The sequence below is a fragment of the Barbus barbus genome, assembly GCF_936440315.1.
Source record: "Barbus barbus genome assembly, chromosome: 16".
Taxonomy (NCBI): Eukaryota; Metazoa; Chordata; class Actinopteri; order Cypriniformes; family Cyprinidae; genus Barbus; species Barbus barbus.
Window position 1 is genome coordinate 2,845,659 of NC_136744.1, and position 16,230 is coordinate 2,861,888.

Consider the following 16,230-nt stretch of genomic DNA (forward strand, 5'->3'; position numbering starts at 1 on the left):
GCAGCCAACCCAGCGTTGATCCATATTAGTAAGTTTGCAAACTTGCAGAAGTCTGTTTGCCACTGTAGAAGTTAAAATAATAACAGAAGTCCAAATAACGGCACTGCCATAACAAACTATTACTTGGAAAAGTGCACTCTGTTGTCGTGAGCTCGAATATAAGCCAATAGACCGAGCAACGCTGAAATAAAGCTGACAGGTGTTTGCCCGCCTGGACTTTTCCTTTGGCTAATTACGAAAGGTCTCATATATCAAGTGTCTCTCATTTCACGGTGAGCTTGCATTCATCCCCCTGGTCAACTATGTTTTATATACGACCGCTAGAGGTTGATGCAAACCCTCCTGAGAGTGGGACGGACTACCGCTTTCAACACTTTTACAGGGATGTAGTCTTCTGTCGGTGCATGCACAACTTGAGCCAGTTCATGCACTGACTCCTGAGGCTGCGCGCTTCTGTTCCCAGGCGGTCGGTGCTGCTGCTGCTTTCAGTAAACGCGCAGGTGAAAAGTCTCTCGATTACGTTTTTGATGTTAAACAATTCAGTTCAGAATTCAATTCAGGTTCATGACAGTATTGAAGATGCTGCTTAAGAATGGCACGGCGCAAGCAACTGCTGACCTGAGGCATCACCTTGAAGCCTGAAAAGAACTTCATTCTAGGTTTGAGAGGAAACACAGAATAAAGACTTGATCAATAAAGAACTTGAACAAAGTCGGCTATTAATGGTGCACCATGGTGAGCACCATCATCAACCCAGCTGTCGCTTGGTGAAAGCATCATCCTGAGAAATAAAGATGAGAGCGCCAACATTTGGACTTCTGTGGAGCTGTCTCGGCTTTCTTCACGGCGTTCAGTGCGGTTTAGGAGACAACCATGTGCATTCGAGCTTTATTTACAGGCGGTTGCGTAACCACGAGCGGCGAGAGATCCAGAGAGAAATCCTCTCCATCCTGGGCTTGCCTCACCGTCCCAGGCCCTTCTCCCCGGGTAAACAAGCGTCGTCGGCACCGCTCTTCATGCTGGACCTGTACAACGCGATGACGACCGAGGAAGAGGACGCGATACTGGGGAAGACGCTCTCTGGGAAAGCGCGTAAAGGCGCCTCTGTGGTTCCACATGGATACTCGAGCGCGCCGCGGCAGCCGTACCGCGCTGCGCCCTTGACCAGTCAGAGCCCGCCTTTGGCCACCGCGCAAGACACCAACTTTCTCAATGACGCGGATATGGTGATGAGCTTTGTCAATCTGGGTACGTATATTTGGGTGGCAGGGTTTTCTCTTAAAGTGTATTTGTAAAGTCTTGTATGTGTGATGTGAAATATTAATATTTGTAGTGTCATTTCACATTTGTCAAATCTAAACCGCAGGAAAAGTCTATTGGATATTTAGCCCTTTTATTTATTTCTATACATTAATGCACTTTTCAGAATAATGACACTGCCTTTATTTGCTGTCATACTGTATAAAATTAAATACAAATAAACATTTAGCTGGCGTTGGCTACATCTCTACGGAGTTTTTGTCAGTCGGAGAATGTTATTCATTGCGTTTGTTCATGTTTTATATCTGGGGTCTCAGAGAACATATTTTTTGTTCCTGCGGGAGAATGTGAACTTTGGTTATATTTAGTTTTTATGAATTTACGCAAATTAAGAAATGGAAATTTGATGCTTTAACGCGCCTATATTTTTGAGCTAAAGGGCCTCAGACATCAGAACACATTAAGATAACTTAAAATATGTGCTCGTTTATAGAAGGAATGCAATTACAGCCTAGCTCCTGATTTTAAATGGTAATTATTGATAATTGCCAGCTACCGTTTCGTTTGTCACAATATTTAGTGCTTCACCAAGTTTATAAAATGTAAAATTATAGACTGTTGAATTTAGTAGACACACAGGAGTCTAGAAGGGCTGAGCTGAGTAAACAAGCTTCTTACATAGTTTGTTTAACACAAACAAAATAAATATAAAATATATTTAGATGATGTGCATTTTCTGGTTATTGAAGTGAAAACATCTCTTTGGAAAAAAAATGCTATTTTCAATGAATGTAAGCACATTGTTCAACAACACTGCTATGAAAATGCCATCGACATAGCCTGTTTCACTTTAGGCTGTTTGATGATGTCCTGCACTTAATTGATTATTAATTTCAATTAGTCTATTTTTGCAAGTTTGTCTGATAAAAATTATTGTTAAACAGTTTTATACTATTGCTAGATCCTTGCAAACGTTTGTGCCTTTGTAAGGAATTAACATCTATGCCATAGATCATTTGATTTCAAAAATAGTGCCCTCTTTTGAATCCAACGCCCAGTGTTAAAATAGCAGGTGATTTAAAAAAAAAAAAAATTCATATTACTGGAATATAGTCCTCCACATTTACGCTGTCCTTGAAAACTCTATAAACGGTGTATATATAGGACTGTATGGTTACTGGAAACTCTGAGGCAATTGCAGGTTAGAGAGAAAATAAAATTGTGGCTATAAAGAGTGTCATTATATCAGAATATACTTCTTAGAAAGCATGCATGCACATACCGTAGCAATGTGAGTAGAAAAAGTGAAGCAAATCATGAAGGACGTGGACATGCAGGGTTTGTTAATATCCTGTCGTTAGTAATAAATGCTTTTTGCTGTTATTTGAAGAATGCTGCGATAAGACGATAAGTGTACGCTGAACTGTATACAACTTCAGTGGCTGTGACCTCTCACCTCACAGTTCATGTATGCTTATCAAGTGACTGTGTGACCTGAGGATAATTTGCCTTAATTACTTCCTGTTGTTAAGCAGAGGAAAGAGCTTGAAGAAAGGCTGCTTTTGGTCTAAATCTGGTAATCTGGTGCCAGTAGCTAGTGCCTTTTTTCTTTCTTGGCTAATCTAATTTATGCGTTAGACTTGATTTAGCCTTATTTTTGCTTGTTTTTCCATTAAAGGACATGACTTTAAATGTTACTGCTTTGTTACAATCCTACACCCAGATGAATCACAAAAATCTTGTCTGAATTTGTTGTTTTTATGGATTTGTCTGAAAAATACAAAAGGGAGTTCAGTATAAACACAGTTTGGGCCTCAGATTGGCAGAGTAAATAAACGTGTGTGTTAAGGTAGAGTCCCCCATCATCGCCTTAACTGCGCTCCATGTGTTTTCACTCAGGAGAATGAGGGCATGTACAGCGTCTGCTTTCAAAGCGCTGCAGCTCTTTCAATGTACAATGAGACTGAAGTGCTAAAAGGATCCTGGATACGTAGCAGCCTTGCATTTCATAAAACACATCGATGCTGGAGTTCATTGGTTTAAAAAAAAGCAGCTTGTCTACAGTTGAATGATCAAAACGTACACTCATAGTAAAGAAAAACGACAGCTATGAGTAGTGCAAATGGATGATTGTGCTTAAGCCTCCATTTGGCTGGATCATTGCCATGCAGGCAAAATGTACTTTAACTTCTCCATTGATCTCTGGAAATGAATGCACTGAATTAATGAAACAATATCTCGGTATTGCCCGGAAAGCACTAGATCCCCATCTTCTGTTCTTAATTAGCAGCCAGGATGCTGAAGTTGAGTCTGGCCAGCTGGTGTAACTGTGGCCTGCCCTCTGACCTCTCCGTGTTAAGTAACTACAGACTTTCACTGTAGATAAACTATCAGAGGAGCCGAGCTGCGCTCTTTCACCGGCACCACAAAGCAAACGCACTTAAGCTCTGCTGCTTCATGAGCAGTGCTGTATGTCTGCATTTCACTCTATGCATGCATGTTTTAGGCAATGCTTCAGAAATGAGAATTGCAGACTACATGGAATTAGTACAAAAAGAAGCTAATTTTTTTATATTCTTCTTTAACCCTTTTATTCCTTTGCATTTTGTATTTCAGTAATACCAACAGTCGGTGTTTAGTTTTACAAAGCCAAAAGTTTAATGTCTACCAAATGGTTGAGATGTCCATTAATGGTAAAAGAACAGCATTTTTCAGCGTTTTCCGATATACCATTGTTTTTTTTTCCCCCTAATCAAACATCTCTTGTAATTAAAACGGGTTTAAAAATAGGTTTTTATGTTGGAATGTTATGAGTCCTAAGAAGACAAAGAGTCGTATCTGTGCTTATCTGTTTCTTTATTGCCTTACAAAAACGTATCTATAGTTTCTGCCAAAACAACACAGACACTAATTTCTAGGAAATCAATTTTATTATTTTATTTGTAATACTATGTTTGCAAATGACATTATCCACTTCTTTTCCCAGTTTTTCTTTTGTATCTGTATCTGCTCAGCAAACATGCTGTATTCTTGAAAGCTGCAGCGATAACTATAATAACTTTTCTTCTTTTTTTTTTTTTGGTAGCGATGGTGTGTTCAGGTTGAGTGGCATATTTTCAGCAGGATCATTCACACCTCAGTTGGTGCCGTACTGAATGTTCAGAGGCCTGTTCAAGGGTTAAAACACACATTGAATGCAATGCTTCATCATCATCTGGCAAAGCAGTTTCTAGATATATAGAGAAAGCCTTATCTACTAGGCACCTCCAATATATCAAAAATGTTTGCTCGTTAAGGTTTCCACAATTTAGGACACTTTTAGGAGGTAGCACTAAATTTCTGACAGTGATAACATCTCACCCACATGGTATTTGCAGCAGATTAGAAATGGGAATCTTGGGAGGTCAGAATATCAGAGTAGAAAGCTTGTGATATATTGTTCGCTCGAAATGTGTGTCTCGTCGTCTAACTCAGTGTGTTATTAGCGAAGGCCTGTTTTTCTTACCTGACAGCCCATTCATCATGGATAGAGCATACAGGCAAGGGCTTGTGTAGCGGCTGCTACCTGTGCTTAGATGGCTGCTTTAATGGACTGGATACTGCTTTTGTTGGTCGTCCAAATGTTTGGATTAGGCGTGGAATGTTGATGATTTTGATGAATGACTTTTTAAAGAAAGCAGCTCCTGACACTTTACATGTGTGCGATAGTCTTCCTCCGTCCTACAGTGTGAAACGAACGAGTCCCGTGAAGCTTCTCATTGAGCGTTTTGTGTTTCCGTGCAGTCGAGCGGGACAAGGATTTCTCCCATCACAGACGACACTACAGGGAGTTTCGTTTCGACCTGACTCAGATTCCGGAAGGTGAGGCAGTGACCGCCGCCGAGTTCAGGATTTATAAGGATCAAAGTCACGTCAGATATGAGAACATCACACTCAAGGTCACCATTTACCAAGTCATCAAAGAATATCCAAACAGGTGAGATCTTTCCTCATTTTACATTACCGTTCAAAACTTTGGACATACTAGAGCCAATTCATGTTTCTCATGATACTTTTTTTACAGAATGCAAAATGAAATAAAATAACACAAACAGCACCTGCAAATAAAACGCCATTGTTAGTGGCCATGATTAATTCTCAGGGAATTCCCCACAACATCTTAATCAAAATGTCTGGATGAGTTGGAGCAGATGGAGCAAAGGAAAAGCAGCCAATAAGTGTCTAATGCATACAGTATGAACTTCTTCAAATCCATTTAAAAAGCATCACAGAATGAACCTCAAAAAGCTGGTTGAGAGAGTGAAGAACCTCAAATACTAGTTAGACTTGGTCACAAAATCATTTCCATACTTGTGCTATTTCATATTTTCACTTCATAGTAATAAAGAATGAGTAAACATGCCTTTTGACATGTCGTGTAGTTTCCAAAAAAAAAAAAAAGATCAGGTTTCTTGCTGTCTAAAAGGAACATGCCAAAAATACAAACACTTTATGTAGTCTTGCACACTCGAAACATTGAGGACTACAAAATAGATGGGCAACACACTGTTCAAAAGTATTTTGAAGGTTTTGAAAAAAGTCACATCTGCTCACCAAGGCTGCATTTATATATTCATTTATTTAAATAACTATATTCTATTTAAAAATATTGTAAAATTAAATGTATTGTTGTGATCAAAGCTGAATTTTCAGCAGCCATTACTCATTACTTCAGTGTCACATGACCCTTCAGAAATCATTCTATAAAGTGCAGATTTTTATGCTTAATATTTTTCCTGAAACTTCATACTTTTTTTCAGGAAAAACGGTATAGTATGTGCAAAAGAACAGCTTTTAAAAAAATTAAAAAATATATAGAAACTTTGTGTTGCATTATAAATGTCACAATTGACCATTTTTATGAATTTAATCTGTTCTTGCTGAATACAAGTATTAATTTCTTTAGAAAACACATTTTTGGGCAGCAGTGTTCAATTGTTCTGCCTGGTCAGGATCAAAATTGTCTGAACCTTTGCTAGGTTAGTTTAATACCCAATCACATAGCAGGAATTTCAATGAATAATGGAGTTAGAGAATACATTTATTTGTGACCCTGGAGCACAAAACCAGTCTTAAGTCGCTGGGGTATATTTGTAGCAGTAGCAAAAAACACACTTTATGCGTAAAAATTATTGATCTTTCTTTTATGCCAAAAATCATTAGGATATTAAGTAAAGATCATGTTCCATGAAGATATTTTGTAAAATTCCTACTGTAAATATATCAAAACTTAATTTTTGATTAGTAATATGCATTGCTAAGAACTTCATTTGAACAACTTTAAAGGCGATTTTCTCAATATTTGGAGTTTTTGCACCCTCAGATTCCAGATTTTCAAATAGTTGTTATGGTGTTGAAAAAGCTATACGTTTTGCAGCTGAACAAAGCATCAGCGGCAGTTTTTGCCCCAGAGTAACATGTTGAGTTTAAATTAAACCTTACTTCCAATTAAACCTGTAGGATAGTCTCTTAAAGCTCTGCCTGGTCTGTGAAACACTTTAGGCAGGCAATCAAGCGGAAAATAAAATTACATCCTGTTTACACGATTGAGTCTGGAGTCTGTCTGGAGGTTTCCCTTGTGACGATAAACTGAATGCGTCAGGATGTTTTAAGACTGTAATTTGTCACCATTGAAAGACTGACAGTGGTACACAATGTCTCGGATTAGTCATTTTACAGAAAATATGTGGAAAAAGTCAAATACATTTGGCTAATATTAATGTAACATATTTTGGAATCATCCAAGGATGATGTTGTTTAACATGATTTAGGAGCACGTGTCTCAAGCTTTTACAACTACTGTAGGCTAACATATTTACTACAGGATCTATTAATATGTAACTAATATCATTGCTTTTGCTAAATGTGAAAAAAACCCAGATGGCAGACTGGTATCTTTATCATTCCGAGTATTGCACAAAGAAGGTTTACTTTATGGAGTTTTAAAACCAAGGTTGAGGAGGAGCTAGTTCATTTGATCCTGTCAATCATTATGCAAGAGTATATAAACAGCTGCGTACCTCACTACCATAATGACTCTTCCAGCATCCATCCATCACCCCATCTCCTGCCTTAAATCTATCCATTCATTACTACATTTGTTATAATGTAATCCTAAAGCTAAATCTGTTCACCTTCATCATACTCATGAACTTTAGAAATGTCCAGGAGAAAAGAACAAAACTCTTGTAGGATTTACTGAGGAATAACATTTCATATGTTTTCAGATACATTTTTAAGTTATCCTCAGCTATAAACCTTCAATTCATTTTTCAGAAGATGTGGGAACCAAGGTTATATAGATATTGAACCTGTTGCATTGCTCATGTCAGTGTAGCTCAATAAGGTTTGAGTTAGGATGGTAATACAAGTCTTTCTCAACATCTAAAGTATGGGAGGTCCAACCTGTGCCCTTAATTCGCAAAGAAAGATTGCATAGTCATTGTGGAATGATGTAAGGAAATTTTCCTAAGAAAACTACCCCAGCTTTGCAGATTTTTTTTTTTTTTTTAGGATATAGCAAGCTGGGCTCAACTAAAACACCATGACATCAGTTCAACTCTGTTCTGTAAGGTTCAGACCCCCCTTTGTCCTCTAGGAACGATTTCCAGAGCTCACCCGAATCAAAGCAAACCTGTTCTTCCTCAGTCTCACCAGATATACTTGCTGGTAATGGCCATGGATAAAGCTTTCCATTAACAGCTCATTTGCAACTTCCAGCACTTATGAAAGTCTTGAAAGTCCATCAGTTATCACTCTTTGCGTATCTCGACTGCTTGTCAGAGTGCTTGCATCTGGCCTTAATAGAGGGCCTCTGCGTCAAGAGACTTCCAAAGCTTCCTAAAAGTGAGTCTGTGCCCACCTGCCACTTCACGGTTCTAATGGTCTTCTAATCTAGATTGAGAGCCGTGACTTATCTTGAGTCATACATGGGCACACCGTAGACAGGGCCTTTTCTCACCATGAATGAATGAATGCAGCTGAAACGTTTAAGAGGAGATACGGCTCTCCTGGGGCAATGCAACAGGGGTTTATAATGGATTCTGCCATCAGAGGCCCTGGAACCCTTCCTCATGCCTGTGTTTATGAGGCACCCATGTCCCACAACTTCACACATTCACTCCTGTGTCCGTACTGTGATTTTCCTGTGATTAGTGGAATTTAGTATTTCACAGCTTAGCACCCACTTCTTATAGCCTGCCAACGGGTACCCACTGTGAGTGTTAAAGGCATGGCGGTAAACTAAATTTTACACCTTTACTAAACAGTATTGTGGAGGTTACTTTGATACCATAATGGTTAGGATTAAGAATAGAGAACTACTTCTTATGCAAAACTTGTTTAATTTTATAGTTTAATTTCAAAGTTTCTGTTCAGCAGAGAAAAATCTGAATTTAATGAAAGCAAACGATACAGTAAATAGACCACGCATGTTTCTAGTGCATTGTCCTCTCTGGCTGCTCGCAGTTTGATGTAGTCCAACTCACTAGCGACTCTAATGAGCCGAATCGTTTTAATGAACAGACTCATAAATCAGTCTGAAACTCACGAGATCACTATTTGTGTGAATCAGTCTAATGACTCACTCACTGCCTGAATCGGTCAGGGTGCTTCTTTACTTTTTCACTGAACCGCAAGTCATTACTATTGTCGTGTCCAACTGGAAATCAACCAAGAACTTTTAATGTGTTATGTTGAACTGAAGGCTCATGAGACTTAAATCAGTGTAATTACTAACTGGTTGTTCACATGACAAAGTGCAATTGAAGATAAACATTCAGAACAAAGTTTTTGACAGATGGTTCTCTAATAAAAAGAAATACAGAAAAAATGCCATTGATTTTGTTTAGAATATTTGGTTCAGGACAAATTATTCATGGGTTGGGTTTGCACTTTTTGAAGAGCTGAAAGAATCATCAATAGGGGAATCAGAATATTTAACAGATGGTAACACCACAGTACTGTGGAACTGAATGATTTACCATTAGCCATGGTATTCACATGCAACTCCAAGGTACTTCAAAGAATTCCATGATACTTGCTGAGTTCTGAGAGCATGTATTAGGGTCTGTTTTCATCTCTCCCTTTCTTTTGAGGTCAGTGTATAATATGATGCACAGATCGCCTACTTTATATCAGTTGTACTGGCTTGGTCATGCCGAAGTTGAAAAGAAAGTGAGCATATTGAGTTGTAACAGGGACACAGAATGCGGTGGTGTGCTGCGCTCGCCCTCACTGTGGCATGCTGGGACGTGCCACTGTCGCTGATCATTTTTCCTGTCTGTGGGATCTGGGCTGCTCTCTCACTGTGTGGCCCATGTGCTGTTTTGGAACGTCAATTAAGTAGATGAACAGGAATGGCTTGTTGACAAAATTGTGGTCGAGATGAAAAGGAAGAGTTGAGAGAAAATTTGGTTGCACTCGTTTCAATATTTGTTTTTCTATGTTATAATCAACATTGCTAATTAAGATGCAGAATGACTGCAATTAGCAAAATCCAACTCATTCGTCTCGGATTTCAAACATGTCATTACAGTTTAACATTCATCTATTTGTGGTGGACAGTGAAATGTTATATTCAAAAATATAATGTAAATCTCATTGTGATTTTGTGCATTCTTATTGTCTCATTAGGGATGCTGAAACATTTCTCCTGGACTCTAAAAAGATCCGCGCTACTGATGGGGGGTGGCTGGTGTTTGACATCACGGCCACCAGTAATCACTGGGTCCTGAACCCGCAGCAGAACATGGGCCTGCAGCTCTGCGTGGAGACCACTGACGGTAAGACAGGGACATCTGTGCTTTAATTAAGGACAATCACACAGTTTATGCTGTGTCAGAGAATGCATTCAGAGGATGGTACTGGAAACTGGAGTATCAGCGCTGGGTAGATTACTTACAAACTGTAGTACATTGTTACATGATGAAAACTTTAGTTAGTAACATACTCATTTTAGGTACTGTATTGTGACTGCTTTTTAGATCATTTTTCATCTAACTTGTTTTAAACTTACCATGACATTTATTTATATTGACATAAAAAAAGCGGATGCATATCAACATCAAACAATACATTAAACCAGGGTTTCCCAAACTGGGCTTACTGTCAGAACTGCAGTGGGTTTGTTCTGATAAAAAGCTAATAAGTAATTAAATCATACAAAAGTCAAATTAATTATTTAAACACTTGAAGACTAAAAAGAGAAATATTTAATTTGTTTACCTGCATGACAATGTCAGCATTAATTGACATCAGAGAACTGTAAACATTCGGATGTGTTTTTAAATGATTGAAATATTAACTTCCTCAGAGATATTTCAAGTAAATATTTTATGTCAAATGGGTTTAGCTGACAAAAACATTTGGAAATCTGTAGTTAAAAGCATAGTTTCTTGTTAATATGACATGGACTTAAATAGTGCAGATCATGGTCTTGGGCACATTCAGTGAGTTAACATGCAGGACAATCTGTGCAGTATATTTCCTTCCACAAATTTCATTCTGTGTCTTTAAGTATGTCAAGAGAATTAAAAATGCTGTTTTTGAAGAGCATGCATGTGCTGTAGTGCATTGTGTGATGTAAGAGGCTACCTGCAATTGAATCACACATCTGGAAATAAAGTAATAAAACATCAGATAACAAAAAGCCCTTAGAATTATCTCAAACCAATTAATTAACAGAAGTTATTACTCCACATTAGTATGTGGCATCATTTACAACACTTCTATATTGTTGAACCAACGTGGTTTGAATGTCGGATGTATGACAAAATTACTACAGGTTCAAGACTACCTAATTGATTTCTTCAGTGAAGCATTGTAATGCGGTGTTTATGTAGCGAGTTACACCATTGTACGGGAAACTCTAGGTTAAATATGAGGAACTGCGCATGTGGGATGTATTTTGTATTTAGTGGAGCTTTACAATAATTTACAATAAAATGTCTGCCAGTGTCACGTAGCACTCGGGGCAAGGAGCGAGGAGACACGGAGATTTCCCATCGTCAGGTTTTATTTAAGTCCCAAAACACAGAACATGGAGATCGGGGTAAGACTAACAATACCAGACACAGGGGCAGGGAAACACAGGGCTTATAAGCACTAGGAAATCAACAGGGAAGAACAGAAACAGGTGCGGGGCAGTTAAGCAGGGCTGGAGACAAAGGAACTAATGATGACAAACGAGGACAGGAAGGCCAAATATGGGCACGAGAGGAAGGGGAAACAAGACACAGGACTGACATTACGCCCCCCTCCGGAAGGCGTGTCCTCACGTCATACACCATCCAATGGAGGGGGGGGGGGGGGGTCTCGGGGGGCCTCCAGGGATCAGGGGGCCAGAGCGGGGCCCGTTCTGGGAGCCATGGCGGGATGGGAGACACGGGAGGCCATGGCGGGTCAGGGGACTCGGGAGGCCAGGGCGGATCAGGAGACTCGGGAGGCCAGGGCGGATCAGGGGAGTCGGGAGGCCAGGGCGGGTCAAGGGACTCGGGAGGCCACGGCCTTACTTTTTCGGGCCACCCGAGGGGTTCTGTGGCCTTGGCCCTTGGCCCAGCCACACAGGCCGTGACCCTATTACCCCCCCCCCCCCAATTTTCTTGGGAAAGTACCCCCTGGGAGCCACTGCGGAGCAGGCCTTGTGGGGCGCTCTTGCAGCGCGGACTCTGTGGGGCGCTCTTGCAGCGCGGAACTGGACGGAACCAGCGGACACGCAGGAGGGCACATGCAAGGAGCCGGCACTGGGGGGCACGTGCGAGGAGCCGGCACGGGAGGGCGCTCTTGAAGCGCAGACACTTGGGGGCGCTCTTGAAGCGCAGAAACTTGGGGGCGCTCTTGAAGCGCAGACACTTGGGGGCGCTCTTGAAGCGCAGACACCTGGGGGCGCTCTGGAAGCGCAGACACCTGGGGGCGCTCTGGAAGCGCAGACACCTGGGGGCGCTCTGGAAGCGCAGACACTTGGGGGCGCTCTGGAAGCGCAGACACCTGGGGGCGCTCTGGAAGCGCAGACACCTGGGGGCGCTCTTGAGGAGCTGAGCTGGATGGGACCAGCGGAGATGTAGGAGAGCTGGACGGCCCCAGCGGAGACGCAGGAGAGCTGGACGGGACCAGCAGAGACGCAGGAGAGCTGGACGTGACCAGCAGAGACGCAGGAGTGCACCTGCGAGGAGCAGGCACAGGAGGGTGCTCTTGAAGCGCGATTCGCGGGGGGCGCTCTGGAGGCGCGGGTTCGCAGGGGCGCTCTGGAAGCACGGGTTCGCGGGGCGCTCTGGAAGCGCGAGTTGCAGAGGGCTCGGGGAAGCCGCGAACGGCGGCGGGCTGGCTCGGCCCCAGACGCTTCCCAGACACCGGTAAATCCCCTCTCTCCAGCTCAGGCCGGTAGTGTCTGGGAGGTCCACGGGACGGTGGTAATTGGCCCCGAGCCAGAACAGCTTATTACATCATCCCACATCCGATCTTGTGGAAACCCTCTGCAAACTCGTAGAACGGGCAATCCTCCCGGATTAAGGCGGCGAAGCGGGATGCGGCGTCCATGCCAGCGGAGCAAACACTGGAACAAAACAAAACTTTTCAAAAAACGAAAACAAAAAACATGGAACGCCGCTTACAGCGTTGGGTCCGGTATTATGTCACGTAGCACTCGGGGCAAGGAGCGAGGAGACATGGAGATTTCCCATCGTCAGGTTTTATTTAAGTCCCAAGACATAGAACATGGAGATCGGGGTAAGACGAACAATATCGGACACAGGGGCAGGGAAACACAGGGCTTATAAACACTAGGAAATCAACAGGGAAGAACAGAAACAGGTGCGGGGCAATTAAGGAGGGCTGGAGACAAAGGAACTAATGATGACTAACGAGGACAGGAACAGGAAGGCCAAATATGGGCACGAGAGGAAGGGGAAACAAGACACAGGACTGACAGCCAGACTACCATTGCTCTATGTAAATAATTTATTGGGTAATTTATTGAATGATAAACATTTGGTCACTTTAAAGACAATGTTACATTTTAGAGTTCTTTTCTGCTTGTGCTTTATTGTTTTGGTTATTGCTGCATACTCATTTTACTGGAAATAAGGACCATGAAATGCAGCTGGTGTTATTTCCATTCACATATTCATTATATTAGCTTAAAAACAGACACGTTTACCAGCGTGAGACTTCACAAAAGTATCATCTTTGAGTCACGACTACACCCAGTTTTTCCTTTCTTAAATTGGAACCTGATGCCATGAAGTTGTCTTCATTTTAGGATCAGTTTTCAGCCCTCTCCCTCTCTGTTTGACATGTACACAATCATTACAGTATCTGTGTGGACCATAGAAACTGTCATAAATAGTTGTGATGATTTTGCTACCCAGGAAGAGGTTTTCATGCCTTAATCAAGGCTGTTTGTCTAACGTTGATCTCTCTAATCGGATGCATACATCTGTTTGATTTTCAGGTAGAAGCATCAACATGAAATCTGCTGGAATCATTGGAAGGAGCGGACCTCAGTCCAAACAGCCATTCCTGGTTGCTTTTTTCAAAGCCAGTGAGGTGCTGCTCCGTTCTGTAAGAGCCACAGGAAGCAAGAGGAAGAGCCACAACAGAAACAAAAGCAAAACACAACAGAAACCTTCGCCAGCTCTCAAAAGTGGAGGTAAAAAAAATTTAAATTCAGAGGTGCTGTAAGCAATGTTATTAATTTTTCTAACTTCCACCAGACACAGAGCAGCTACAGCTCACTTTCATGCACATACATGTTACACAAAAATCTCACTACCTCTTTTCTGATTACTGGATCAAACTAATTGAACTACTCACTGGATTTACGAAATTTGTCAGGCTAGTGGCATCAAATCTACTAAAGATACCCAAAGCATATTGTAAGAAGGTGCTTGTGGAGAATGTTGTACCATTATATGATTTATTTTCAAGTTTTTTAGATAAACCATGGCAGGTTAAAACAAAATGAACTCTGGTTCACATTACTTGTAAGTCAGATGGTGTTCAAGGCATGATTAAGGCCCCGATATACTTCAAATGAAATCGAAGAACGAACTGATATGACATCATTTCGAACAAAATCAGGCCGAAATTAAGTTTGTTTTGAGATTGTTTCGGAAGTTCGAAACAGCGGAGTTCGTTTTGGCTCCTTTGAGCTTCCATTGGTCCGTGGCGATTACGCAATCCAGCATTTAATTCCTAGAAATAAATTGCAATGAAGCTTGGTGTCGACGACCCGGAGTTATACAAAAAGCGACGTAGAGAAACATCAGATGCAAGTTTTCCAAAGCCATGAAAAGAATGAAATGAAAGAGTAAAGATATAAGGTAGAAAGTACCAAATACATGTGTTTCAAATAAATGTTACACTATACTGCTGCTGCTGCTGTTGTTGCTCTTTCAATAAGCGAATTTAAAAGGTATATAATAAACGAAATGCCAAAATAACATACAATAATAAACCTTTGTTTTTATCAAATTATGACAACACATAAAATTTAAAAAAGTTTAAAATCATTTATCCAGTTTAATAAAAGACCTTCATTGCATCGTTGTTGTGTTTAAGGCAGACGCTCGAGCGCCGCGACACGTTTACATTAATCTGCACCCTGCCTCAAGCAGTGCGGGGATGTTGGAATGTTTGAAAACAGTATACTGTCGCTCAGCCTTTTCGAATTTCTTTTTGCCCCCAAACGAAGAACGTAAATGAACTTCGTTTGAAGTATATCGGGGCCTTTACAGTCATGCCCCTTTTGCTGTTTATAGAGGCTAGGGCCGCCACAGAAAGGTGTGATTTCCTAAGGCTCCTATTTCAGTGATACCTGTCATATTTGAGATATATTTTCTGTAGACTATTCTGTATAAATCACTTACAACATCGCTCATTTGCATTTAATAAGTAGCAGTTGTTTTATTCCACAGTTCTAGATGACTCACATGAGAAATACCTGCTGAGCTTACCTGATGTTTTCTGAATCTAGGCCCCTTTTCTGCCATCAAATTACTGAGTATTTACTGCATTCAGAGTCTGTATACAAAGACGTCCTGCCAGCTGCAAACATAGAGCACACTGAGCCCACACACACTCCTAGACTAAACAACACGACTACTTCAGTGTTTGAAGGCTCAACCTCCGTTTTGTTGCTGTTATCTAGATCAGAACACCAGTGAACAGAGACAAGCCTGCAAGAAGCATGAACTTTACGTGAGCTTCCGCGACTTAGGATGGCAGGTAAACACATGTGGCGGCTCGTATGACATCAATCAATTACAAGACTGCACAGCGTGATTGCTCCACTCAACCAGAGAATTCATCTCTGTCTCTCTGTCATTTTAGGATTGGATTATTGCTCCAGAGGGCTACGCGGCCTTTTATTGTGATGGAGAATGTTCATTTCCACTCAATGCACATATGAATGCGACAAACCATGCGATTGTGCAGACCTTGGTAAGCCTCCTGTGCTTCATCATAGAGTATCTGTAAAAAAATAAAGAAATAAGTATAGTAGCAGCTCCAAAAATTAATGTATGTATATATATATATATATATATATATATATATATATATATATATCAACTTTTGGTCCTAGTTCATGTATTTCATGGTAAAGTGAATACATTTCATTGTTTAGTTTGAAAGATTTTTTTTTTTTGAAAAGCCATTTTTCACTGTGTTGTCTCCATTTAAAATCCAGTCCCACATATCAAACATTTCTCTCTCTCTCTTTTTTTTCTCATCACAGGTCCATCTAATGTTTCCCGATAATGTGCCAAAGCCTTGCTGTGCACCGACCAAACTGAATGCCATATCGGTGCTGTATTTTGATGACAGCTCAAATGTAATTCTGAAGAAGTACAGGAATATGGTGGTGAGGTCCTGTGGATGTCATTGAGGACAGAGGGGCTTCTGTGTCATATTGCTGGAATAACATATCAAAAG

General features: G+C 40.9%; 1 protein-coding gene across 1 annotated transcript; it reads left to right on the forward strand.

Annotated features, from left to right (window-relative positions):
• The first annotated feature begins 399 nt into the window (after window positions 1-399).
• On the forward strand, window positions 400-16,230 carry LOC306882074 (bone morphogenetic protein 5-like). The gene is made up of 7 exons (XM_079436523.1): window positions 400-1,248; window positions 5,044-5,236; window positions 9,934-10,082; window positions 13,748-13,945; window positions 15,446-15,522; window positions 15,628-15,738; window positions 16,034-16,230. The coding sequence occupies exons 1-7, from the start codon at window positions 795-797 to the stop codon at window positions 16,181-16,183; spliced, it is 1,332 nt and encodes a 443-aa protein (XP_079292649.1). The 5' UTR covers window positions 400-794; the 3' UTR covers window positions 16,184-16,230.

Coding starts and splice junctions, on each gene's coding strand:
- LOC306882074 (XM_079436523.1), top strand. CDS start 795: ATGAGAGCGCCAACATTTGGACTTCTGTGGAGCTGTCTCGGCTTTCTT. Junction 1,249..5,043: donor GATGAGCTTTGTCAATCTGG/GTACGTATATTT, acceptor GTTTCCGTGCAG/TCGAGCGGGACAAGGATTTC. Junction 15,739..16,033: donor ATGCGATTGTGCAGACCTTG/GTAAGCCTCCTG, acceptor TTCTCATCACAG/GTCCATCTAATGTTTCCCGA.